Raw genomic sequence first — 25,580 nt, 5'->3', positions numbered from 1 at the left:
ATTAATATTTAATATTGAGTTTCAACATGGTGTATATGTTACATGATTGCTTTATGGAGATAATAAATACATGTATAATGTATATACATTAATTTTGATGTCTAATATATTGGATGATTACTCTTTCCTCTTTAGTTAAAATAGTTGAAAAAGTATTTTGTTCTAGGTGCTGGGGATATGGCAGTAAATGAAACTGAGTATTTGCCTTTGAAAAGCTTGCTTTCTCAAAAACTAATGTATTGTATGGTGACTAACATAACATAATAAAATTAAAAAAAAAAAAAAGAAGCTTGCTTTCTAAAGTGAAAATTTCTTTTCATACATAAAATTTTTTATAATGGTTTTTTCTTATTTTGCTCATACATGTGTATATACCATGAATTAAGGAGCTCTTATTGTCATACAATATTACATTTTAGGGGAATATTTGAAGCTGTAGCTCAAGTGTTTGTGTCCCACGGTTTATTAATTTCAAATGCCAAATTTTAAATTTTAAAACGCCAAAATTCTTAAATCAAATAATGATTTCATTACATTTGCCATGTTCCACAAAGTTACTGTTCTATTCGTTATAACTTAATTACATATTATATATAGAATATACTGGTTTTAGAGGAATAACATTGGCTTGCAGGTTGAAAATAGTTTTTGTTCATTCAGTAAGTATTTTTTGAGGACCTTCTATTCTCCTAGGTTCTGTCTTAAACCAACCTGGCGCAAGAATTTAAACTCAGGTCTAAAGCCCAATCTGTTTCCTTTTCTTCATGCCATGTATTCAGAGGTGGAGACCAGAAGTGTGGAGATGAATAGATTAGTCAAGACAGTGACGATTTATTTGGATTTAGTAACTAGGAAAGTGTCATTACTGACCTGGGAAATAATTTCTTTAAAATATATTTGGAAGAAGAAAAGCTTATTACAGGGGGCTAAGGAAACACAGAATAATAAGGAAATTGAAGTATCAAGTATAGGTGATTCTTCTTGGTATTTTGGTAGTGAATAGAAGGAGATTCATGCAAGGGCTTGAAAGTATACCAGAAACTAGGAGAGCTAACTTCAAAATAAAGGGTTTATGAGGGTTGTAAGAGAGAGCAAGGAGTTGGGAATCAAGTGACTAAATACCATGAAGAGAGAGGAGGACATTGAAACCATAATGTCCCAGAGGAACCAAAGAAGATAGTTATTAGGACATAAGTAAAGGGGATTGATTGGACTTAGAAGAATAGAGACAAAACTTTTCATTTGATGCAAGAGCAAGAGATGAAAATGAATGAAACTAACAGCATTTTAAGATGGAGAAATGGTATGGTTATGGTCACTCCCAAAGATACCCTTTAATCTTCCCATAATCGTTTGCTGAATGGAATAGAGTGAGAAGGAGATGGAAACTTTCAACAGGGAAAAACATTCTGCTGTGGAACATACTTGGAAATTAGTGAGTTGCAGCAGTGACACCCCGATTGAGGTTAGTGTGGATTTTATAGCAATCAATAATATTCTAATGTTCCAAAGCAAGAGTTGCAAACTACAATCCAAGGGCCAGCCACATCCAGCCCATGTAGCCTGTGAGGTAAGAATGGTTTTTATATTCATAAACGATTTAAGAAAACCAAGCAAACAAAGAAGAATGTGTGTTGGAGACTATATGTGGGCTTCAAAGCCTGAAATACTTACTCTCTGGCTCTTATAGAAAAAGATTGCTGACCCTTGTTCTGTAGCTCAAGACCAAGAAAGCAAATGATAGTGTGCCTCAAAGATGGGAGCCAACATGCTAGACATGATCAAAGATCAAGGGGTGATAAAGTAAGGGATACTAGTTAGAGGGGTATTGGTAGAAGTGGATAGGAGGTTGATAAGGAGTAAAGCAAAGCCAGAAGAAAGTTAATAGATTGAATGAAAATGGAGAGGGTTTGTGGCTAGAGCTCATAATGAGCATAAAAAGCATGGTCAGTTTGTATGAAGCAAAGATGACAGGTAAGAAAATTGGAGGTAAAGAAAGGTGGCACAGTGGTTGTCTTGGAGATTGAAGAATTCCAGAAATAGCTAAGTATAACCATTTTAGGGAGGGGCTGAACTCTTGGTGATGAGGTCAGGATGATGAAGCATCAGATTATGATGTTTAAATTACTGAAGATGATGACAGGGAGACTGTGTAAGAAGAAATAGTGTGAATTAGGTCACTGGAGTTACTGAAGAAAGCAGAAGTTGAGTGTCGAGTATGAGGTAGATGATGGTAAAGAGGTAAGGAGACTGGGGTAAGTACATGAATTACTGTAAATAAGCAGGGGAAGTGATGGTGGCAGTTAAGTGGTCTTCCCTTTGCCCTGGCAGCTGAGAGAAGGCTGTTCCCTCCTCTTGGTTTGGCAAGTGACAGAAGGTAGATAAAAAGGCTACAGGGAAGATGTGGTATTCTCCGTCGAAGGTCAGATTTATACATAGTCCTGGAGTATGGGAGGAGCAAAGTGATAGATTAGTTTCAAGTTGTAAAATGAAGCCCTCAAAATAAAAGCAGTTGAGTTTTGCATAAATGTATAAATGTTTTACTTACACAGCTCTTCCTGTAAAGAATTTTTGAAATTAGTACTTCTTACTATGTCAAATTCATGTTTTTGTAATAAAATTATTAAGAGATTAATACTAAAAACATCTCTTTTTACTTGACTGTGAACATAGACAAAAGTAACCTGGCAGGTAACTTCATTTGACATGCTCAAACTGTCTGGATAGGGCTTACTTAGGTGTGATAATGGTCCTTCCATGACAATGTTAATGTAGAGTCTGTATTGTAGTATATGAAGCTTTATTACTAGACATACATATAGGAACGTAATGTGCTTGAGCCATTAAAAATCAAGTGCAGGGAATTCCTCTGGCCTCTGAAAGATGAACTAGGAGTTGATAGCTGTTTTGCTGTGTTTTTCTCTATTGATGGGTAAAGTGATTCCTGCATATGGCATGATTAGATATTTTGGCATGGTATTTTCTGAAGGGAAAACTCTTTTCTGTGCTAAGAACTAAAAATAGGAGAAGCAGACAAAAAGTAAATTGCTAGAAATTTTCACTATGCTAAGTTTGAAGTTACTGGTTTGTCTTATAAAAGCCTCTTTATTTTTTTCTGGAGAATTCGACTACTTGCTGATAATCTGAAATCTTAAATACCTAAAACTTCATTTTATGTATGTATGTATGTATGTATGTATGTATTTAGATTTTATTTATTTAGTGGGAGAGGGAGAGGGCACACATGTGTGAGTGGGGGGAGGGGCAGAGGGAGAGAGAATCTCAAGCAGACTCTTGCTGAGCATGGAGCTCAATGTGGGGCTTGATCTCATGACCCCTCAGATCATGATCTGAGCTGAAATCAAGAGTCAGACACTTAACTGACTGAACCACTCAGGTGCCCTCTGAAACTTCATTTTAAATGGTACTTTTATTTTAAGTGGTTTTTAATGAATAACCTTTGGAATATTTTTAACGGTTGAGTTAAATTTCTTTAGAGTCCTAAGAAGAGAACACCAGTGTCATTTACTTTAGTTTTATTTTTGTGTTGTGTTTTTTTTTTCCTCAGTGCCTGTTACAAAGAATATAGCAAAAACACAGTCTTCTCTCTCCAAAGCAACCCAACGTTCAATGCAGTCTCCACAGAAAACTGCTGTAATATTACCAACACAGCAGATCAGGAAATCAGGTCGCACTAAACCACCTGCACAGACTTCAGCCCCTAAGAAGGGAAGTGCTGTTAAAAATACTACACCAAGGAAAAAAGCCCCAAAAAAGGTTAGTTAATCTCCTCCTAATTTGTATTAGAGGTCTCTGCAGTGCCTTATTTATAACATGGAGTTTAGGATTTACTAAGAGTATGATGAGGCCCTTTAGGAATGTACCGTACAAAGAGCATATATAAAGCTTTTTAAAGTCCACATAGCTAGCTATCAAGATTGGTATTTCTTTTCTTGGGTAAACTTAAAACTTTGAATAGTGTTCAACTTTTTCAAAACCACATTGGACATACTGTTTGGGTATATTTATGTTCAGGCCAATTTATTTAAAAGTCAGTACATTTTAGAAATGAATGTGAAGTGAGTTTTACTGTACATAAATTATACCTCAATAAAGCGGGTGGAAAGGGGAATCAAAGTGATAAATTCAACGATGCTAGGCTACCTAACTGACTCCCCCAAAGAAAACAACTTTAAAACCTGGAAATAATAGAAAAAACAACTACTTGAAGATACTGGAGCTTGAATGGAAGCAGACACACTGTGGTTGGGGGCAGTACGCACAGGAGGTAGGCGTGTTACACAAAATTCTATATCTGGCAAAAATACTCTTCAAGGGTGAGGGTGAACTAAGGACTTTTTCAGATAAAAGCATACTTAGAGAATTAATTCCACACTGGCAGATAAGCACTGTAAGAAATGCTGAAGGAAGTTTATCTCTGGGTAAATGTGAATGATTTGTTTTTTGCTTTTTTTCTTCTTAATTTCTTTATAATAATGTGACTAAAGCAAGAATTATAATATGGGCTTGTGGGGTAATGTAATATATATGGCATGATATAATACATCATTACATAACATCAATACATAACATGATGTAATACATTATAACAGAGTATAAAGGCTTTGAGTAGGGGATATGGATTTCTGTCATTGCAAGATTTCAACATTTTATGTTAAGTAGTACAATATTAACTATGTGGGTTATACAGTGTAATCCCCAGGGCATATTGTAAAAACACAAATGCAGAGAAGTATAGCTAAAAAGCCAGTAGGAAAACTAAAATGGAATTCTAAAGAATATTCAACAAGTAATTGAAAACAAAAAAAAAAAGGAAAGGAGGAATAGAGGAATAAAACACAGAGGAGACAAATAGAAAAGAAATAATAAAGGGTATACCCAGACCCAAACATATTAGTAATTACTTTAAAAGTTGGTGGACTAAATTTTCCAATTAAAAGACAGAGATTATAAAAATGGATTTTAAAAAGACCCAAATATATCTGTTCTACAAGAGATGTATTTTTTCTTTCTTTCTTTTTTTTTTTTACAAGATATATATTTTGAGATTTATTTATTTATTTTAGAGGCAGAGAAAGAGAGAGAGAAACTGAGCAAGCAGGGGGAGGGGCGGAGGGAGAGGGAGAGAGGAAACTTCAGCAGACTCCTCACTGAGCTTGGAGCCCAACCCTGAGATCATGACCTGAGCTGAAACCAAGAGTCAGATGCTTAACCGACTGTACCACCCAGGGACCCCACAAGAGATTTATTCTTAACATAAAGACATAGAATCTTCTTAGATCTTATTAGAACTAAATTAAATTTTAGCAGTAATAAACATTTCTGAGTTCAGCCATCTGATATCAATATATATAACATTTCTGTTTTGTTTCAACTAATGTTTACAGTATGGAGCAAAATGACAATGCCATTTTGATTTTATTTTATTTTATTTATTTATTTTTTCTTTTAAAAGATCTTATTTATTGGGGTGCCTGGGTGGCTCAGTCGTTGAACGTCTGCCTTCTGCTCAGGTCATGGTCCCGGGGTCCTGGGATCGAGCCCCGCACCGGGCTCCCTGCTCGGCGGGGAGCCTGCTTCTCCCTCTCCCACTCCCCCCTGCTTGTGTTCCCTCTCTCGCTGTGTCTCTCTCTCTCAAATATTTGAGAGAGAGAGCAAGAAAGCACAAGCAGGGGAAGTGGCAGAGGGTGCGGCAGAGGGAGAAGGAGAAGCAGGCTCCCTGCCAAACGGGGAGCCTGATGCGGGGCTCGATCCCAGGACCCCGGGATCATGACCCGAGCCGAAGGCAGACGCTCACTGACTGAGCCACCCAGGCGCCCCTGATTTTAAAATGCTTAAATTAATGTTGGTATTTTTATTTCAAAAAGCATTCAAAATTTTTAAATAAAAATTAAAAGTCAATAACAGTGAATATATTTCAAATATAAAATCATAAACATTGAAAAAATCAAATAAGCAGGTTATTCTAATATAAATCATTAGATTAAAATTTTCAAATTCAAAATAAATTGCATAAAATTAAGGAAAGTTGTGATATTTAAGAGGAAATAATGCTTTATTTTAAATGCATTTTGAAAACTAGAATGTATCAAGGATGTCATTGATGCATTTTTTTTTTTTTAAGGTTTATTTCTTTGAGAGGGAGAGAGAGCACAGTGGGGAGGGGCAGAGGGAGAAGGACAGAGTCCCAAGCAGACTCTGCGCTGAGCATGGAGCGGGACTTGGGGCTTGATCTCATGACCCTGAGCTCACAACCTGAGCTGAAGCCAAGAGTCAGAGACTCAACTGACTCTGCCACCCAGGTGCCCCTGATGCATATTTTTAATGTGTATTTTCCAGCTGCTGAAAAAAGTCTTTGTGATCAGTTGGCATAATGATGAAGATATAACTCCATAAAGTTTCTCTTCACTCCTTTATTTTCAAATAATTCCAGTGCTAATTTGACAATTTTAAAAAGGTGTTTTTGAAAATATTGTTTATAAGGTGGTAGGGTGGGGCAAGGGACAGGTTCTATAATTTTTTTGGATAATAAACTATTTTTTGTTTCAAAGGAAGAATTTTTTTTTTTTTAAAGATTTTATTTATTTATTTGACAGAGAGAGACACAGCGAGAGAGGGAACACAAGCAGGGGGAGTGGGAGAGGGAGAAGCAGGCTTCCCGCCGAGCAGGGAGCCTGATGCGGGGCTCGATCCCAGGACCCTGGGATCATGACCTGAGCCAAAGGCAGACGCTCAACGACCGAGCCACCCAGGCGCCCCTCAAAGGAAGAATTTTAATTCACCATCTTATTAGCTTTATTATTTCATCATGAAAAGATGAAGATTCTCATGCAATTACCTATATCCCTTTTTCAGTACTGTCACACCATAGTTTAATTTTTTTTTTTAAGATTTTATTTATATGAGAGAGAGAGTGAGCAGGAGCAGAGGGGCATGGAGGGGGGAAGAGCAGAGGGAGAGGGAGAAGCAGGGAGCCTGACACAGGGCTTGATTCCAGGACCCCGGGATCATGACCTGAGCCAAAGGTAAACGCTTACCCGACTGAGCCACCCAGGTGCCCCCATAGTTTAATTATTTAGGAAGTCTTTGAACTAGAGTACGAATTATTCTTACAGTAGACTCTTTGTCAACTGTCCACATATGCCCCCCCTTTAAGGATTGTAGAGGTATAGAAGCACATTTTTCAAATAAATGTACCTTTATTCAATTTACAGTGTTAATACAAGCATACTATCTTGGTATGTTTTAAGTCAAAGGATTCAGATTTCCGATTTTTAAAATACTGAAAGAATGAGAATATATCAACATAATAATTATAATTCAGTACTTAAAAAATAACATGATTTACTAGAATACAGTGAACCCAAGTGACAGTCATTAATTTAAACAGATAAGGAAATACAACAATGAATGTTATCCTATTTTATCCTCCTTTGTCCCTGCTTTTAAAATATCCTCTGTGTTAATTACCTTTTCTAGGTACAAGACCCCCTTCTCTGACTTTGGAGAGCTGTGTTTGAAGGTAGCTCCAAGAAAACCCCAAGAGTTGATATAAAATAATAAAACACTAGTGATACTTAACAATGCCTGGAAGACATTTGGTTCTTATATACAGTAGGCATAATTTTATATGGGCTTTAGCAAAGCACATGTAATTTTGTCAAAATTGTATATAATATGGAGAAATGCAGGCCAGATGTAGTAAAAGCCAGATGAGTGACTGCTTTGTAAAGGCAAAGTCCATCCTCTGCCTTGTTGAGGTTCCCCACCCCCATTTGATGTGTTGCTGGATTGGATTTGCAGACTTTACTTCAGCAGTGTGAAAAAAACTTGCCATGCAGGGAACCTCAGAAAATAAAAACAAGTTTTACAGAGTGAGCCATTCGGCTAAGGTGTGACCAGTTGGAGGAGGGGTAATGCTGGGAATCCCATACTCTTGGTCTCTTTTTCTCCCACCTGACCAGCTCATGGACCCCTCTGAGGAGCGCAGTTTGGAAAGTACTGTAATTTGTGACACACACAGGGGCTTCCAACCCCAAGGACTTCTGACAGCTGATCATTTGTGACCACTGACTGATAATTTTCTGACCTCCTTATCTAAGAATTTTTAAAAATATGTAATATATACTTGTGCTTTTTTTTTTTTTTACAGGAAAAATATTTTCCTGTTTTGTGTTCTACATCTTCAGCTTCTATAAAATCGCTGGTCAGAGACCGTCGTGTTTCATATGATAAGGATGCTGTTCCTGGCACATCTAAAATAGTGATGTCAACAGGTAAATTAGTATAGGGTATTAGGGTATAGTATAGTATAGGGTATTAGGGTATAAAATTACTAATCTTTTACTCTGTGTTATTTTAGTGTCTTTGAAATTTGAGCAATAAAATAAGAGGAAAAAAGATGATAAGACACGTTTTTGGTTTTTTCTTAGCATTTTTCATATTAAAGTATTTTGAAATTCTGGTTGTTCATTTTGATGTTATGGAAAAACTGTTTAAATATACAAGTCACTTGAAAATTCACTACTCTTAAAGTATTTTATCCAGCTTAGTAAGATTTACAAAATTTACACCATTGTCAAATCTATTTTTGTTTTCCCTTTATCTTATTTCACAATGTCTTTTTGTCTTGTATGTACTTTTAAAGCTACTTCAAATCTTTTTAAAATGTCTTTTAAAATCTTGAAAGATCCTTTCCTGTCAAGGGGCATGATGACTTTAAATTACTCTCTGTTATGTGAAGAGTGAAATGACACAAACCTAGACTGAACAAATCCCCCTTTTATTTGTCATCTCTTCTATGTTTTCTTGTTGCCTTCCTATTTTTTTAAAGCATGTACCATTGCTTTTTCTCCTAGTTTTGTCTTTCTTATACTCTTCTGTTCCTTAGACTTTTCTTCCCAATTTCCCTTTCCTGATTAAAAATAAATTATTTTTTTTGAAATAGAAATCACTTAAAGGATTGTTGTAACATACCTCATTTTGTCAGTTTATTATTTCTGATTTTTAGTCTGTTGGCAGGAGAGACTAGCTAAATAAGTATAACGCAAAGGAGATAAAACATTGAAATCTTTGTTTAGCTTCACTTGTGTTCAGTAGGACTTTGTCCATCCCATCAGCACCATGGATTTTTATTTTTTTAAAAAGATTTATTACTTATTTTAGAGAGAGAGAGAGAGAGAGAGAGCATGAGCAGGAGGGGCAGAGGGAGAGGGAGAGAGATTCTCAAGCAGACTCTGCGCTTAGTGCGGAGCCCAACTCACGATCCCAAGATCACAACCTGAGCCGAAACCAGGAGTCGGACGCCCAACTGACTATGCCACCCAGGCACCCCCCGGTTAAGTTTTCAATAGCTGTTTCATTTCTGTGACAGAGTCCATCCTTCCTTTGGCTATTGCCACAAGGTTGAATTACGTATTTCAACATAGTGAAAGTGAGATTAATGGGTTTTTATTGTACTGAATATAGACCATGTATATGTAAAATTTGGCAATATAAATTAGGTAATGGATAAAAATAACGTGCTTCTTGATTTAGGGGGACAGTATATTTTATGCTTGGTAATAATGTACTCTCATATTGTTATATTGTATGTTGATTTATATTTATTGATTCTCTGAAGAAATATTATGGAAACACGACATTTGTGTGATTATAGATGATTTGCTTCTAAGTCATATGCTTTTATTATACTAAGGAAAGCGTTATTTTTTAATTTTCTTCAGTGAACCTTGGCATGTATATAAAGAACATTTTTATTTTCCTTAAGTTAATGAAAAAAAATTAGGTCATTAGAACTTACTGTGTGGCATGTATCTTAAATTACTTGGTTACTTTAGAAAATACAATGAAGGTGCAATGTTGGTGATTTAAAATAAATTCAGTCCAAGAAGTGTATTCACATGATCAGTTTTGAAAGAAAATTCTTATACTGTGTGTACAGTTAAAAGGTGAAAATATTTATCTTTATACCATTTTACATGATGTGGGAATGTGTGAAGAATTGTTTTGTGATGCTACTAAAAGTTGGATAGTTTTTATTATAGTTATTCTAGGCAAAATTCTAGAAAGTTGACTAGGCATTTGGATTATTTCTAGATTTAAGGTCTTTATACAAATGTGAAAATATATTTGCATACATATTTTTAGGTAGCAGAAATGATTGTTGATATTAACTGTATTTGGGTCTCTGAGTAAAGTGTGGCTAGTGGGATATAGTAATTAATTATGTAATGTTTATGTTGCTTTTAACCAATCTGATTGTTGTATTTATATACACGTTTCCTCTAGTCTGTGTCTATGTAAACAAACATGGAAACTGTGGCCCTCACCTGGATCAGAAGAAAATCCAGCAGCTGCCTGACCACTTTGGCCCGGGCCCCGTGAATGTGGTGCTCCGGAGGACCGTGCAGGCCTGTGTGGATTGTGCCATTGAAAGTAAGACTGTTTTTGGATTTCTTAAGCCAGATCATCGTGGAGGAGAAGTGATAACTGGTATGCTCAACTAACCCTTTATTCAGCTCTTCTTACAAATTTGATTTTATTTTAAAAAGGCAAGGATTTTATAATATATAGATTATTTTATAATATTTATAGTCTATTAACTACTTATAATATTGACATACTTACATTGATATAATAGAATATTTATAATAATACCTATTTATAGATTTTTAACTGTGGGAAAGTTTAACTTTACGTTCAAAATAGACAATGGTCAGAGTCATACTGTAAATTGAGGTAAAAGGTTTTTTTACATGCTGTATTAAGCTCACTATAGACAAAATACCTTGGTTGATAATATATTTTAATGTTTTTAGAAAACAGACTGATCTATAGGAAGCTCTAAATGAAAATGTGACTCAAGAACTGCTAATGAGATAAGATCCAACTGGCTTTCATGATTGATCAGTTACTATGTTCATACCCACAGAATGCTTGGAGTAGCAGGAAGTGGTAGAGATCGCTGGGTTGCTGCTGCTGCCCTTGTTGTTGTTTGCCTTGGGAATACTTTGTAAATGAGAATGCCTTTACCAATGTAGGCTGTTGTGTTTGAGAGGGGCCTTTATAATTTAAGAATATTCCTTTATAAATTACAAAAACCACGACTTAGATTTATAATACATTTCCTAAATTGATGGCTTTTTTTGATGTTGTAGTTTTATCTTTCTATGAGCTAACTCTGACATCTCTTTTCCCCCCCATAGCTTCCTTTGATGGGGAAACTCACTCTATCCAGCTCCCTCCAGTGAATAGTGCATCATTTGCTCTTCGCTTTCTTGAGACCCTGTGCCACAGCTTGCAGTGTGATAACCTTCTGAGTAGCCAGCCTTTTAGCTCTTACAGAGGTACTACTCTTAATCCTGCAGAGCATGATAAAAATAAATCAGGTGAGAGAAAATGTAAAATTGTGTACTGTGCTTCTATTTTATATTTTATAATTAACGTGAGAATCTTGTGTAATTTAGTTTTTCCTCATGTTCTCCTCAAAGTAAACATTTTAGCCACCATGAACTAATTAGACATGTATAATATATAGTTGTTTTTGTTCATTCAAAGTGGGCAAGTAATTTCTTATATTCATAATGAACTTGAGAATCAAAACCTGAAAGTATCCTGTGGTTTGATGTGCATTTCCCTAATGGCTGAGGTTGTTAAGCATCTTTTCATGTGCTTATTGGCTATTTGTAGATGTTCTTTGGAGAAATGTCTATCTAAATCCTTTGTCTATTTTTAATTGGGTTCTTCGTCTTTTTATTACATAGAAATGAAATATATTTGTTCCTCATATATTATATTATATTTATATTTGTTAATATATAAAGAGTTCTTTGTATATTCTGGATACAAGTTCCGTATCAGAAATATCCTTTGCGTATATTTTCTTCCATTCTGTAGGTTGTCTTTTCACTTTCTTGATGGTGTCCTTTGAAGCACAAAAGTTTTTAATTGCAGTGAAGTCCAATTTACCTATTTTTTCTTTTGTTTCTTGTACTTTTGGTGTCATACCTAAGAAAATATTCCTTAATACAGTTTCACAAAGATTTACTCCTATGTTTACTCCTAAGAATTTTATAGTTTTAGCTGTTATATTTTAGGTTATTGGTCTATTTTGAATTTTTCTATATACAGTGAGATAAGGGTCCAGTTTCATTCTTTCACATGTGGATATCTAATTGTCTCAGCACCATTTGTTGAAAAGACTACTCTTTCCCTATTGACTTGTCTTGGCACCCTTGTGAAAAATCAGTTGGCTGTAAATATATGGATTTATTTCTGGACTTTGTATTTCATTGATCTGTATGTCAGTCCTCATGGCACTACCACACTATCCTTTTTTTTCTTTTTTTAAGATTTTATTTATTTATTTGACAGAGAGAGAGAGCACAAGCAGGGAGAATGGGACCCTGGGATCATGACCTGAGCCAAAGGCAGACACTTAGCCAACTGAGCCACCCAGGCACCCCAGTACCACACTATCTTGATTACTGTAGCTTTTTGTAGTAACTTTTGAAATTAGGAAGTATGAGTTTTCCAACTTTGTTCTCCTTTTTCAAGATTGTTTTGGCAATTCTGGGTTTCCATATGATTTTTAAGTTCAGCTTGTCATTTTCTGCTGGAATTTTAGTAGAGATTGTGTTCAATCTGTAGATCAATTCGGGGATTATTGCCATCTAATAATATTGAATCTGGGTGGCTCTTGATTTCAGCTCAGGTCATGATCTCAGGGTCTTGGGATTGAGCCTCGCATCCAGCTCCATGCTCAATGTGGAGTCTGCTTGTCCCTCTCCCTCTGCTTCTCCCCTGCTTTGCATGTTCTCTCTCCCTCCCCCACCTCAAATTAATTAATTAATTAATTAATAAAATCTCTTAAAAATTAATATTGAGTCTTCTAGTTTATGAATATGGGATGTCAATGTATTTAGGTCTTCCTTAATTTATTTCAATAATATTTTGTAGTTTTCAGAAAGCACATCTGGCACTTCTTTTGATAAATTCATCCCTAAACATTTTATTGTTCTTAACACTATTGTAAATAGAATTATTTTCTTAAATTTTGAGTTGTTCATTGCAAGTGTGTAGAAATGCAATTGATTTTTGTATTACTAATCTTTATTCTGTGATCTTGCTGAATTTGTTACTTACCATTGGGGTTTTTGTTTGTGTGAATTTCTTAGGATTTTCTTAGTCCGTTTTGTCTGATGTTACTATAACCAGTCCAGTTTTAAGTACTGTTTGTATGGTATATTTTTTCTCACCTTTCCCTTTGAACTTATTTGTATATTTGAATTTAAAGTGTATCTTTTGTGTTAATTATGTAATTGGAACATGGTTTTTTTTTTTTTTTAATCCATTCTGCTAATTTTTTTTACTGGAGTGTTTATCTCATGGACAGTTAATATAATTACTAATAAGAATTTATTTATTTATTCATTCATTCATAAGGTTGGATTTACATCTACCATTTTGTTATTTGTTTTCTAGGTCTTATTGTTTCTTTTTGTCTTTTCTTCTTTTCTTTGATAACTTTCCTCTTTTGTTTTAAATAGATGTTTTCTCTTTTTTTCTGTTTTTATTTTTTTATTTGTATATGAATCCTAGTTTTAAATAGATGTTTTCTTGTATACTATCTTAATTCCTTTGTTGTTCCTTCTACTAAAGTTTTTGAGTTGTTTTTTTTTTTTTTTTTCTGTCCAGGGGTTATTTTCATAGTAGTTGCCTGCCGTGGGGATTACAATTAATATCTTAATTTAAAACAATCTCGTTTGGATTAATACCAACTTAATTTTAATATTATGCAAAAACCTTGCTCTACTACAGCTCTATTTCCTGCCCCCTTCTTTGTTCTTTTATTGCCAAATTATATTTTATACATTATAAGCCCCAAAATACAATTTTGTAATTTTTTTCATTTTTTTATTATTATCATTTTTTTGTATTTTAAGTAAGCTTTCTTCCCAACATGGGTCTTGAACTCATGACCCCGAGATCAAGAGTCACATGCTCTACTGACTGAGCCAGCCCGGCGCCCCTACTTGTTTTTTTAAGGGAAGAAGAAGAAGAAAAGAGTTATAAAGACAAATATATTTGGGGTGCCTGGGTGGCGCAGTCAGTAAAGCATCCAACTTTGGTTTCCGCTCAGGTCTGATGTCAGGGTTGTGAGATTGAGCCCTTCGTCGGGTTCCACACTCCACAGTCAGCATGAGTCTGCTTGGGTTTCTTTCTCCCTCTCCCTCTACCCCTCCCTCCCCTGCATGCACACTCTCTTTCATAATAAATATTTAACCATAGATATTTTAACTGGTACTCTAATTTTTTTAAGGATTTTATTTATTTGAGAGAAAGAGCGAGTGAGAGAGAGAGCACACGAGCAGGGGCAGAGGGAGGGAGAGGGAGAAGCAGACTCCCCTGCTGAGCAGGGAGCCCAACACTGGCTTCAAAATCAGGACCCTGGGATCATGACCTGAGCTGAAGGCAGATGCTTAACAACTGAGCCACCCAGGCACCGCAGTACTCTTTAATTTTTTATGTGGATTTGAGTTACTATTGAATGTAATTTCATTTCTTGTAGGTAAGCTGTTCAAGTGAGGAATTTTTTCCCTTTTTAAAAAAAAAATTTTTTTTTTTAAAGATTTTATTTATTTGACAGAGAGAGAGCAAGCACAAGCAGGGGAGCGGCAGGCAGAGGGAGAGGGAGAAGCAGGCTCCCCGCGGAGCAGAGAGCCCTACTTGGGGCTTAGTGCCAGGGCCCCAGGATCACGACCTGAGCCGAAGGCAGATGGTCAACCGACTGAGCCACCCAGGCACCCCAAATTTTCTCACTTCTTTAAAAAAAGATTATTTTAGGGAGAGAGAGAGCAGGGGGAGGGGCAGAGGGAGAGGGAGAGAGAGAATCTCAAGCAGACTCCCCGCAGGGCAGAGCCTGACCCCACAACCCTGAGGTCATGATGGGAGCCAAAACCGAGAGTCAAATGCTCATCCAGTTGAGCCCTCCAGGTGCCCCTCACTTTTCATTTGTGAAGAATTTCTTATTTCTCCTTCATTTTTTAAAGTTTAGTTTTGTTGGATGTAGAATTCTTAGTTGACTGTTTTAGCAATTTGAATATATCATCCCACTTCCTACTAGCCTCTATAGTTTCTGATGAGAAGTCAGTTGTTAATCTTATTGAGGATCCCTTGTATGATGATTTGCTTTTCGCTTGATAATTTCAAGATTCTCTTTGTCTTTTGCTTTTGATAGTTTGACTGTGTTTTTTCTAGGTGTGGCTATCTTTGAATTTATCCTACCTAGTTGGAGATAGTTGAGTTTTTTGGATATTCAGATTAATGCTTTTTATCAAATTTGGGAAACATTTAGCCATTACTTTTTCAAATATTCTTTCTGTCCCTTTCTCTCTGTCACTTCTTCTTCTGGAGCTCTTCCATTATGTGTATTTTGGTGTCGTTGATGGTATCCCACAGGTCTCTGGAGTCTGTTCATTTTTCCTCATTCTTTTTTCTTTCTGTTCCTTAGACTTTAAAATCTCAATTGACCTTTCTTTAAATTTGCTGATTCTTTCTTCTGCTAGTTTAAATCTGCTGTTGAGCCCTTCTAGTGAATTTTTCATTTCATTTATACTACTTTTCAAGTCCTAATTTCGATTTGTAATTTTTTATCATTTTATTGATAGTCTCTATTTGGTGAGACTTTGTTCTCATACTTTCCTTTAGTTCCTTAGACATGATTATTATTTTTTAGTTCTTTGAACATAAATAAAATTGCTGATTTAAAGTCCTTGTTTACTAACTCCAGTATCTGGGCTTCCTCAGAGGCAGTTTCTATTGACTGTTTTCCCCCCCCCTTTGTATAGGCCATACTTTTATGTTTCTTGCATGTCTCCTAATTTTTAATTGAAAACTGGACATTTTAAAAGAGTGTAAAGCAGTAACTCTGAAAATCAGATTTTCCCCTCTTCCCTAGGGTTTTTTGTTGCTGGTCCTTTTGTATAGTAACTTACCTGGACTAACCTAATGACTTCCTGGGCTCATTTATTATATGTGGCCACTGAAGTCTGCTCATTTAGCTTAGTGTTCAACAAATGATTGGACAGGGATTTCCATAAATGCCTCCATCCTTTGCCACAGAGTTCATGTATGTGTTGGAATTTACCTTGAACATTCCAGGAGGCAGTTTACAAGTCTGCTTTGTGCAGAGCTTCAAGGTCAGCAAGAAATGAAAGATTAAGGTCTTAGGTCTTTCCTGGGCATGGATACTGCCTTGCACATGCATATGGCCTTCTAGATTCCCAGGAGTATCTCTATGGTTTTCAAAGTCTGCTAATGGGCATTTTATTCTCCAGGTTTGTTTTTAAAGCTTTTTGGTCAGTTTCCTATCAGCCCCAAATGATGATGCTGCCTCAGGCAGCTATAGTGTTAAACAATCACTACGGTGGATTTGTTTGATTTGTTTGCTTGTTTGATTGTTTGAACAATGCCTTAGAGATAGGACTGTTCACACAGAGCAGGCTCTGATTTAGGTCCAATAAAACAAGGCCTGAGATCAGAGCTTTCCATTGAGTTTCAAGGTTGGTCAGATTGTGCCGGTTCTCTGGGGATAGGGCCTTTTGAGAGCTCCAAACCCATTGTGTTCCCTCCAGTGGCTGCTAGGATTTGCTGGCTTTCACAGCTACAGTACTTATGAACCTGTTGGTTTGCAAAGCTGCTGCAAAAACAGTGAAGGGGATGATGGTAGGGAAGCTAAAATGCCACAGAATTTGCTGTTCTTTCTGAGGTTCAGCCACTTTTTTCTTGAACAAATGCTTTTTGGGTTGTTGTAAGCCTTTATGTAATGCCCAGAGTTTTTGAAAAATTAATTTTGCCAATCTCCTCGTTATTTTTATGAAGAAGTGGATTTTGCAGGTCTTTTAATCAGTCATCCCGGCAGTGCCTCTCTATGATGACTTTTAAAATATTTTGTAAATTATCTGGCTTTTTCTAGTTATCTCTGCAGGAAAAGTTTATCGTGCCTGAGCTTACTACAATACCCAGGAGCAGAAGTCAAGAGTCATTTTTATGTTTTATCAGCCCCAGATAGTAGACCATACACTAGCTTCATTAACTTTTTATAAGAAAGCATTAGAATATTACAAGTAAAAGAAAAGATTTTCTGATCTTGCTAAGATTCTGAGGTAACATACATCTGTAGAAAACTATACATTAGTATTTGAATTTTCCATATCATTAAATGAGTATGAAAAAAGCCAATTTTTTTCTTTATAGGAATTTAAATGTCCTAATTATAGAAATATTTGCCGTTCACAGAAGTATGTTTTGCCTATTGGTTTTTGTAGTCCATGAATAAAAATAAAATCAAGTGGTAAGAGCTCTCGTAGACTCTTTAGTGATCAGTAACCAGGTGGCTAAAAGTTGCTTATCAGATGATCTTAAGAAGCATGCCTGGCCCACAGCTATTTTGAACCAGGTGAAGTTTGACTTTGGTACATTCTCACTGCAGTCTTCTCATGCAAGTTCTATTATCAGACTATTTAGATTTCTATTATACTTAATTTTTCCTTTTAGTTGGAGGTTAAATCAAGATACTGATTGATATTTAGAGTTTAATTAATAATTTGAGATGTCGTTACTTTCAGGATCATGCCTTAAAGAGTGGTCCTTTAGGTAAAAATGCATTTGGTTTAATAATAAGCTGTAGAGTTATAGGAAGGGTAGCTCTGGGCCAGGACTGTTGCCTATAAAATGAGATGTCCACTATACACTGTCTTCTCCTTCTCTGAATTCTTAACTTTTTTTGTTCATGAGAACAGTTTTCCTAGGCCTTTTTAGACACATTATAATTGATTGCCTCACTGCTTCCTGAGATACTTAGAGATATCTGATGATCCTAGAATAAATGATGCCTGGATATAATTCTTTTAGCTCTTGAATATGATGTCACTGAAATATTTAATGGGATGAAATCAACACATATTATTCATAAATAACCAAGTAATTGATAAATTGCTGATGAAGTCACAGTAGGCAAATGTTTTAGAAACAAAAATGTTATATGCTGATGATCTGAAAATGCTTGAGGAATGTTAGTTGTAACAGACACCTTTTTTTTTAAACAGTGAAAGAAGACATAACAGAAAAGAAAAGCCCCAAACGGTCTTCTCAGGAACCTATACCTTATGTTGCTCCTGTGTCACCTAAGCTCCCCAAAACAAAGATGCATGCCCCTAAAGGTAAAGAGTATTTACAAGTTCCTGGCATGGGAAGAAAAGTCACTCTACTACCACTTAACTATATGCTCTTGGGTGGGGGTGTGTATTTGCCCAGATCAGGTGAGCATTGAGGCTCCTACTTTGGCAGCTTTGTCAAGAGTCTCATTCCCTTCAGAGGTACACAGTTGTCATTTCTCCTTACATAAAAGTAAAATAATTACAGTCACATTTTCCATTCAGCTTTGTATTACTGAAAGCTGATAAAAAGTGAATAGAAAAACCTAGTGCCTAGGGCCTTTCTCCACTGAAAGTTTTAAGTGTCCAAGTAGTAAGCAAGTGTTAGAAGCCAACTGTGTGATCCTATTATAATGGTTGTGAAGAACTGCATTCCTAAAAATGAGTGCTTCAGTGAGGTGTTCGCAGGCTTGGTAGCAAGACTGGGAAGGGACAGTTGCCACGAGAAATACAGGTGACATAGTGGAATCAATTTGGATTTTAAGACAGTGTCCATTACTATAAATGCCAAGGAGGGGGGTGGCCACGTACTTTATGTTAGAGGTTTATGGTTCAGTATAGCATGGCTTAAGTGAACTGTTGAAGATTAGGAGATGTTTTGACCTTTTAGTAGTGTTTAAGCTATAAGTCTACTGAAGATAATTGCCTTTGTCTTTTTTTCTTGTAGAAGAACTATTGTCTTCTGAGGGAAATGGCATGCCCAAAGAGGAAAAGCTTCCTGAAGATTCCAAAAACCCACCACTAAATCCAGCAAGTTCTTTAAGCGCTACCAGCAGAAATCCTGTAAGCACTCATACTGCAGTCTCCAGGAATTTTTCTGCAAGTGTGCCAGGCACCTCAAGTTCGGCACTAGTGGGGACCAGATCTACCAAGAGCAGTCACCATGAAGTTAAATTCCAAATGCAGAAGAAAAGTGAAGGTATATTTAAAAACAGTGATTCTCAACCAACGTGTTTCTTTCTCCTTAAGGTTTCTTTGCCCAACAACATCCCTTGAGAGTGTATCATATTGGAGAAAGTGCCAAGATTGAGGAGTTTGAGTCCTCCCTGTTTATGTTACTGTCAGGGTCAAGCCACTACAGATGCTCCGATCCTCATGGCGGCATAGAAGTATCCCTGGGGATCTGGGTCCCAGCCATGTCTCTCATAGACCTCTTAGATCAGTACTTCTTATTAACGGTTCCATTGTAATTTATCACTTCACTGGATCCTGTCTGGACTCAGAAACCTCATGTGACTCTGAGGCCGGGAAAGATGCACTTCCTCTCCTTTCTGATGTACTCTCTTCCTTGTCTCTTTTGAGACCTTTCCTGACTCCAGCCTGCGTGTGGCTCCCAGATCTGGGCTCTGGTATTCTGTTGTTGTAGCTGTTTCCCCATTCTCCATATCTTCAGTTACTCCCTCAGACCCACCAGGAATACATAACGTGTAAACAGGGCAGCGTCCTTTTGCCATTTGGAAAGAGCCAGAATAGTTTTCCATGTGCAAAGATAGTTACCCTCTACCCTTTTAAGGATGAAGGGGGTGGGGGTAGGGGCGGGCCGAGGTGGGGTAAGGGTGGGAATGTGTTTTGTCCTTTTTCTCCTGGTAGGCATCTAGGCAAGGTGAGTATTGAAGGCAGTAGGAACCATCCAACTTGATTGCTTTTCTTAATGGATGTTTTCTATGGGCAACTGCGCTGTATACATGCTATGACATGTTTAATATCATCCCCCCATCTCCCACCTCATGTAGATCGTCTCTGCTTTCAGAATGACATTTGCAAGGAGTCTGATGGTAGATGCTTATCCCATCAAGGGTTAGTATACCCAGAATTTTTAGGTATTTTCACAAAATAAGAGCTTTGAAGACAGGCCTTCTCAGCAAAAGGCTATAAAAGGTTACCCCTGATACTGAATTCCTCACTTTCAAATGTATGACTAATACTACTATGCCAAAGTAGCCTGTATTTGAGCTTGAGAAGTCTAGCTTTTGGTCTTCCCAGGAGTGGAAAGACTAATAGTAATAACATTACTTACTGGTGATTTACTTAGTAATAATAGAAATCAGCATCATCTTCATCACTATCTGACGTGTGCCAGGCATGTAATATTTTACATAGCCTTTACAGCAATTCCTTAAGACGTACGTGCTGGTAAACATTTTCATGTGAGAAATCTGAGAAGTCACTTGACTAAGGTCCCCAGCTAGAAAGTGGCTGGGTCAGTCCTTGAATCCAGGCACTCTTGACTCCAGGCTGTACGCTTAACTGCTGGGCTGCTTCCGTCTCCAGAGAATAGGTAAGCATTTCCCTGGGAAACTGTCTAGAGGTGTCATTACTATTGTTTTCTTGAAGGTCTTGGAACTGTTACTTAAAGCTGAGTCCACCCCTGATTGCTGGTGATGCTCTCACAACCTCCTGCCCTGCCCCATTATTTGAATGAAATAAATTGTTCATTTTTGTTATAGGAAAGAAATCCAATAACACTGTTGTGGATAAAATCAAATCACTTTTATTTATTTCGGAAACACTGATACTCTAGTGTAAGACAGAGCCATTCAGGAGAAAAGCACGACTGGACTTTGATTATTTTTCACATAATTAGTTTATTTCATGTAATTATTTGAATAACACTAATGTTTACAACTTCTCTGATTGTTTTGAAGGTATGGGCCCAATTAAATGATTTCTCCATAATGAATTAAACATAGATGATCTTATAGTTGTTTTATTTTTAATATAAAATTATAGTTTTATACCATCAATTATATCTTTGCATATAGTTTTTCTGTAGTAATCTATAAAACTGGTTGCATGTTATTTAAGATATAACAATACCGGATTCTGATGACATAAACCAGAAATCCCACAAAAAAGTTATTTAGAGGTATGATTAGCTTGATTAGCTTTGCCAGTAGTTTTTTCATCTTAAGTCTTTCTTAGAACTAAAGGAGAAGACTTTTCTGCCTAAATTGTTAGAATGCCTTAGGCATGGCATGGTCTATACCATCATCATTTTCATTTGGGTTGAAATAGTGCAGTAGCATTTCTTGGTAGATATGACCAACATTTTTATCTCTGACAAGTGAAAGGGAGGATATGTTTTAGTAAAGAGTTTTTGTTTCACATCAAAGTTGTCATATTGAAGGAGAAAATAAGTACACTTTTGAGCTACACACAAAAAAACTTACGTTCTGAGTTCTTTTATCTTCTGTTTTTCTTTGCCCTTTACCTGGGTAAATACTCAAAATGCCCCTAAAATGGCTGGAGCCCAAATGATAGGAAAGAAAACGTATATCTTTGGTTAAATCACACCAAAAAAGACCAAATTTGTGTTGACGGTCCTTGTTTAAAGAAACAGATCTTCCCGGCAAATTACAAAACTCACTTCTGTTATCACACACTATCTTTAGAGAGTCAAGTGCTCTGGTTGAATAAAATGAATACTTGTCTGGACACAAAGAAATTACAGCACAACTTGGTGAACAGCACAGCTAAAACTTTTTGAGGTATGAGTGCTTAATTCTATTTCTCAATTATTTCTTTTTTTTGACCTATAAACATTCAACCAGAGTATCTGTTACTATGCAATTAAACTTGAGAGAGGTATTCAGTATAATGTTAAAGTTACTTCTGACCTAGCCAAGCAGAAAATAATCCTGTTTTCTTCAAAATTCAGATAACCATTTAAGCCTTAAGAGACAGGCATTTGAAGAGTAAAGTGATGCTAAAATTATCCATATTGAATACATGGGAGAGATTCGGTAAAACTCATTTGGTTCTCAAACATAATGGGGTTATTGAGATTCCTTGATTAAAGTGAATAAATTTAAGCAACTATAAAACTAAATCTGGAGACTCTCCATTCTATTTAGCTAGTAAAAGAAACCTAATCTAGACAGACCAAGAGGAGACAGATTGAGAGAAATTCAAGAGTAATAGGTTAGCTTAGATTAACCTCATTTACCCCAAACACCAGATCTTTTGCTGTCTTTGCCTGTGGCCCACAAGGCCTCAGATTGATCAGTCTGTTTTATGATTTTTGAGGCTTTAAGGTAAATTCTGAAGCTGCTTTTGTTGTTTGGGGGAGGTCAGATGGGGTGCTCTTGGGTAGCCATCCTCAGGTCATCCTAATCTAGGCTTTCACTGGATTCTACACTTGGAGTCCTGGGTCCTTGCTGGGGTGCTTAATAGAAGGTTCCAGGAATGGGACCATTTCTCCCTACCTAACATCTCTTCTTTCAGGATAATGATCAGGTCAAGTATGATTTGTCTTTTTTCCCCCCATTGAAGCTCCAAGTTATATAGCTGTACCTGACCCCAGTGTCCTGAAACAAGGCTTCTCTAAGGACCCTTCAACCTGGTCTGTGGATGAAGTGATACAGTTTATGAAACATAAAGATCCTCAGATATCAGGCCCCCTCGCCGACCTCTTCAGGCAACATGTAATGTATCTTTTGATCCGGTTTTCCTGCCGTAATGCCTTTCAATGACCTCTGTGCAGGCCCTTCAGTTGGATGGATGCTGATTAGTGTGGATGGTGGGGGAACCCTATCAACTGATTTTTCCATATGTGAGAAAGGTTACTTGGCCCAAAGTTAGATTCTTAAATGGTAGAGGCTGGATCTGTGCTTTAAATGGGTACCCGAGTACCTAAAATACTACAAGTCTTCAAGTTCTCAAGAGAAGATGATTCAGCATGGCCACTCTCAGATGTCTTCTCCCACAAGGATCCTCCTCCCCACCTGCTCCCTGCTCGGCCCCAGGACCGTGAGTAGGAGGGGGTAACCACAAGCTGTGACAGGGTGTCCTGCCCAATGAATCCAGCAACTGTGTAAGATTAAGTACAGTTTTATTTTAAATAGGAGCTCATGAATACCAAATAATATGCTTCTCCGACATAAATTGGTTAATTAAGGAAATAAAAAATTTTAGGAGGATGCCTTGTGTCTATTAAGTAATGTTTATAGTCTTTTGTAACAAATCAGTGACCAAATATCTTCTGTCCTTTTTAGTATTCTAAGAAAATCGGTGATTAGTTTTAGCATTTAGTTAGTTTAGCTTCAGACAACGAACTGATGAGCTTCCAACATGAAGACAACACTGTAGAGCACATGTACGGTTTGCATTGGTGCTGACATCCTCATACTCCCAGCCTTGCTAAGAAAGTTAACGACCGTCTGAAATTCAGTTCTACAGTTCATAGCTTTCTAACCTTTGTCATAGATACGTAGTATTTTATTCAACACACAGTATTTAAAAGGAGATAGTTTGGTGCTTAGGCCAATTTTGAAAGATACTGGGTTAAATTTCCTTTTTCTTAAAATTTGAAGTGAATTTAGAAATTATCAAATGATGTCTTGCTGTATAAATTATATTTTTAATAGTTTTCAGGAAATAAATGCATATTCAGAGAATATATATCGAGAATGTACAACTGCTCTCTATTTTACATGTTCTTATATATAACTTGACAAAATATGAATGCATTATTAATTGTAATTTCTTTCTCTCTGTAGGAAATTGATGGGAAGGCCCTGCTACTACTCAAAAGTGATGTGATGATGAAGTACATGGGGCTGAAGCTGGGGCCGGCATTAAAGTTATGTTACTACATTGAAAAACTAAAAGAAGGAAAATACAATTGAAAAAAAGTGTGTAAGTTTAGATTGGACAGCATTCTCTGTTAGCCTGATAACTTTTAATTTAAAAATATTTTAATTCCCCTAGCAGCTTTTGTTTGGTACACAGTTCCTCTAAAAATAGGTTATATCCAGAATTGCAGAACAACATGATAGTCCAATCTACTTCTTTAAAAAACCATTTACGTGTTAGTATTAGCATATTCAAATTGGGAGTTCTTTATGTCTTTTTATTGTTTTACAGTTTACAGTTTATCACTTTGTACAATTTACAATGTATTTTCATGCTGGAAACAGAGAAACACCTTTGATTTCAGTTAATGTTTTTTTTTTAATTTAATTTTATTATGCTAGTCATCATACAATATATCATTAGTTTTTGTTGTAGTGATCCACTAAGTTAATGTTTATATATAGAACCAAAACAGCTAAATCCCAAAGGGGGAAGTATCAGGGACTGACAAGTTCTCTAATGAAATCTGTGACGAGTTTTCCTTAGAAGAGAATTTAAAGATGCAGCTGTAGATACTATCTCTTTCTCCAGATATTTTATGTCTGTTACTACAAGTTCTGTTCCTGTCCTGCCAGTCTCTAGAAAGGGAAAGCCATATAAGTTATTTTCCTTTTGTTATTATTTCTCTGTATGTTGTATTTGTTCATATTTAAAGAAAAAAAGCAAGCTTATAAACTTTCATAAAGTGTTCTTAATCAGTTTTTGATAACTTTTGAACAATTATAGGATAAATAGAATGGTTGTTTTATGCAGGAGATATTATACTACAAGGGTGGTTTGGATGGAGTCTGATTAAATATTTTTCAATAATATACCTGTTATTTTAAAACATTACATATTTTTGCTAAGTGTAGACATTTAACTGGGCATTCATTTCTCACATCTCTATATGAAGACACCTGTGCCCCAGTTTTTTAAAGATAGATATTTTATTGTCTGTGTTTATTCCTCATATGGATACTATACCGTATTTATATATTATTCTATACCTGTAGGTATACAAACAAGTAAATCTGTTCTTTTTGAATTTAATATGGCACTTTGTACTGCCACAGAGGTAATGGTGAACTATTTATATAGTTAGAGGTTTTTATTCTGTAAAAAATATGTGCATCAGTTGCTATTACTATTACCTCTCAGCTTTGTCTTCAGGGGATAAGAAACAATCCGTAGGTTGGTTTTCATACAGGGAAGCTCTCTGTCCTATGCAATGTTTCTAGTTAATTTGCTTAGCTCTGAGCCATTTATTCTGCTAAATTTTGGAAGATGCATTAATTCTGACTTATCATTTTGGGCTTTATTTTTAAAGTTAGAACTTTTAAGGGGAAATGGTGCTATATGTTGTAATTACATTGTATAAGTTTGGTGTAATGTTTATAAGCTATGAGAATCTGTGCTAAAAGTCTTAGCCATTTGTTGTAAATGCCAATAAAATATACACCAGGGGCATGAATGTACATTTTCTTTCTCAGAAAACCAAATGTACCTTATATAAGAATGCAACTATTTAAAGGGTGGTTTTATCTATGTTATTCCTTTTGTGTTAGAAGACAAAATTCTAATTTAAACCTGGTCTTATTTCAAATTGTTTGTGTGAAGATGCTGTGCCCAGTTGAACAGTCCTCAGGTGTTTGTATGAATACTATGTTTTACAGTTTTCAGATTTTAAAATATAATAAAGTTTTAAAACCACAATAATGTCAAAGC

General features: G+C 36.1%; 1 protein-coding gene across 3 annotated transcripts in view; it reads left to right on the top strand.

Moving 5' to 3' along the window:
- SCML2 (Scm polycomb group protein like 2) overlaps positions 1–25,558 on the top strand; it is a 94,580-nt gene extending 69,022 nt beyond the window's left edge. For 2 of the 3 annotated variants that reach the window (XM_032389618.1, XM_032389617.1), the window contains exons 8-15: positions 3,569–3,777; positions 8,174–8,297; positions 10,312–10,515; positions 11,229–11,411; positions 18,132–18,245; positions 18,907–19,158; positions 22,512–22,663; positions 23,738–25,558. In XM_032389618.1, coding sequence (XP_032245509.1) covers positions 3,569–3,777; positions 8,174–8,297; positions 10,312–10,515; positions 11,229–11,411; positions 18,132–18,245; positions 18,907–19,158; positions 22,512–22,663; positions 23,738–23,866 — 1,367 coding nt within the window. In that variant the 3' untranslated portion in view covers positions 23,867–25,558. The remainder of the gene's footprint in view (positions 1–3,568; positions 3,778–8,173; positions 8,298–10,311; positions 10,516–11,228; positions 11,412–18,131; positions 18,246–18,906; positions 19,159–22,511; positions 22,664–23,737) is intronic. The other variant, XM_032389619.1, reaches the window with a different exon arrangement.
- Positions 25,559–25,580: the final 22 nt, after the last annotated feature.

Source organism: Phoca vitulina, unplaced genomic scaffold (genome assembly GCF_004348235.1).
Source record: "Phoca vitulina isolate PV1807 unplaced genomic scaffold, GSC_HSeal_1.0 scaffold55, whole genome shotgun sequence".
NCBI lineage: Eukaryota > Metazoa > Chordata > Mammalia > Carnivora > Phocidae > Phoca > Phoca vitulina.
This window is presented reverse-complemented; position numbering and strand designations above follow the sequence as displayed.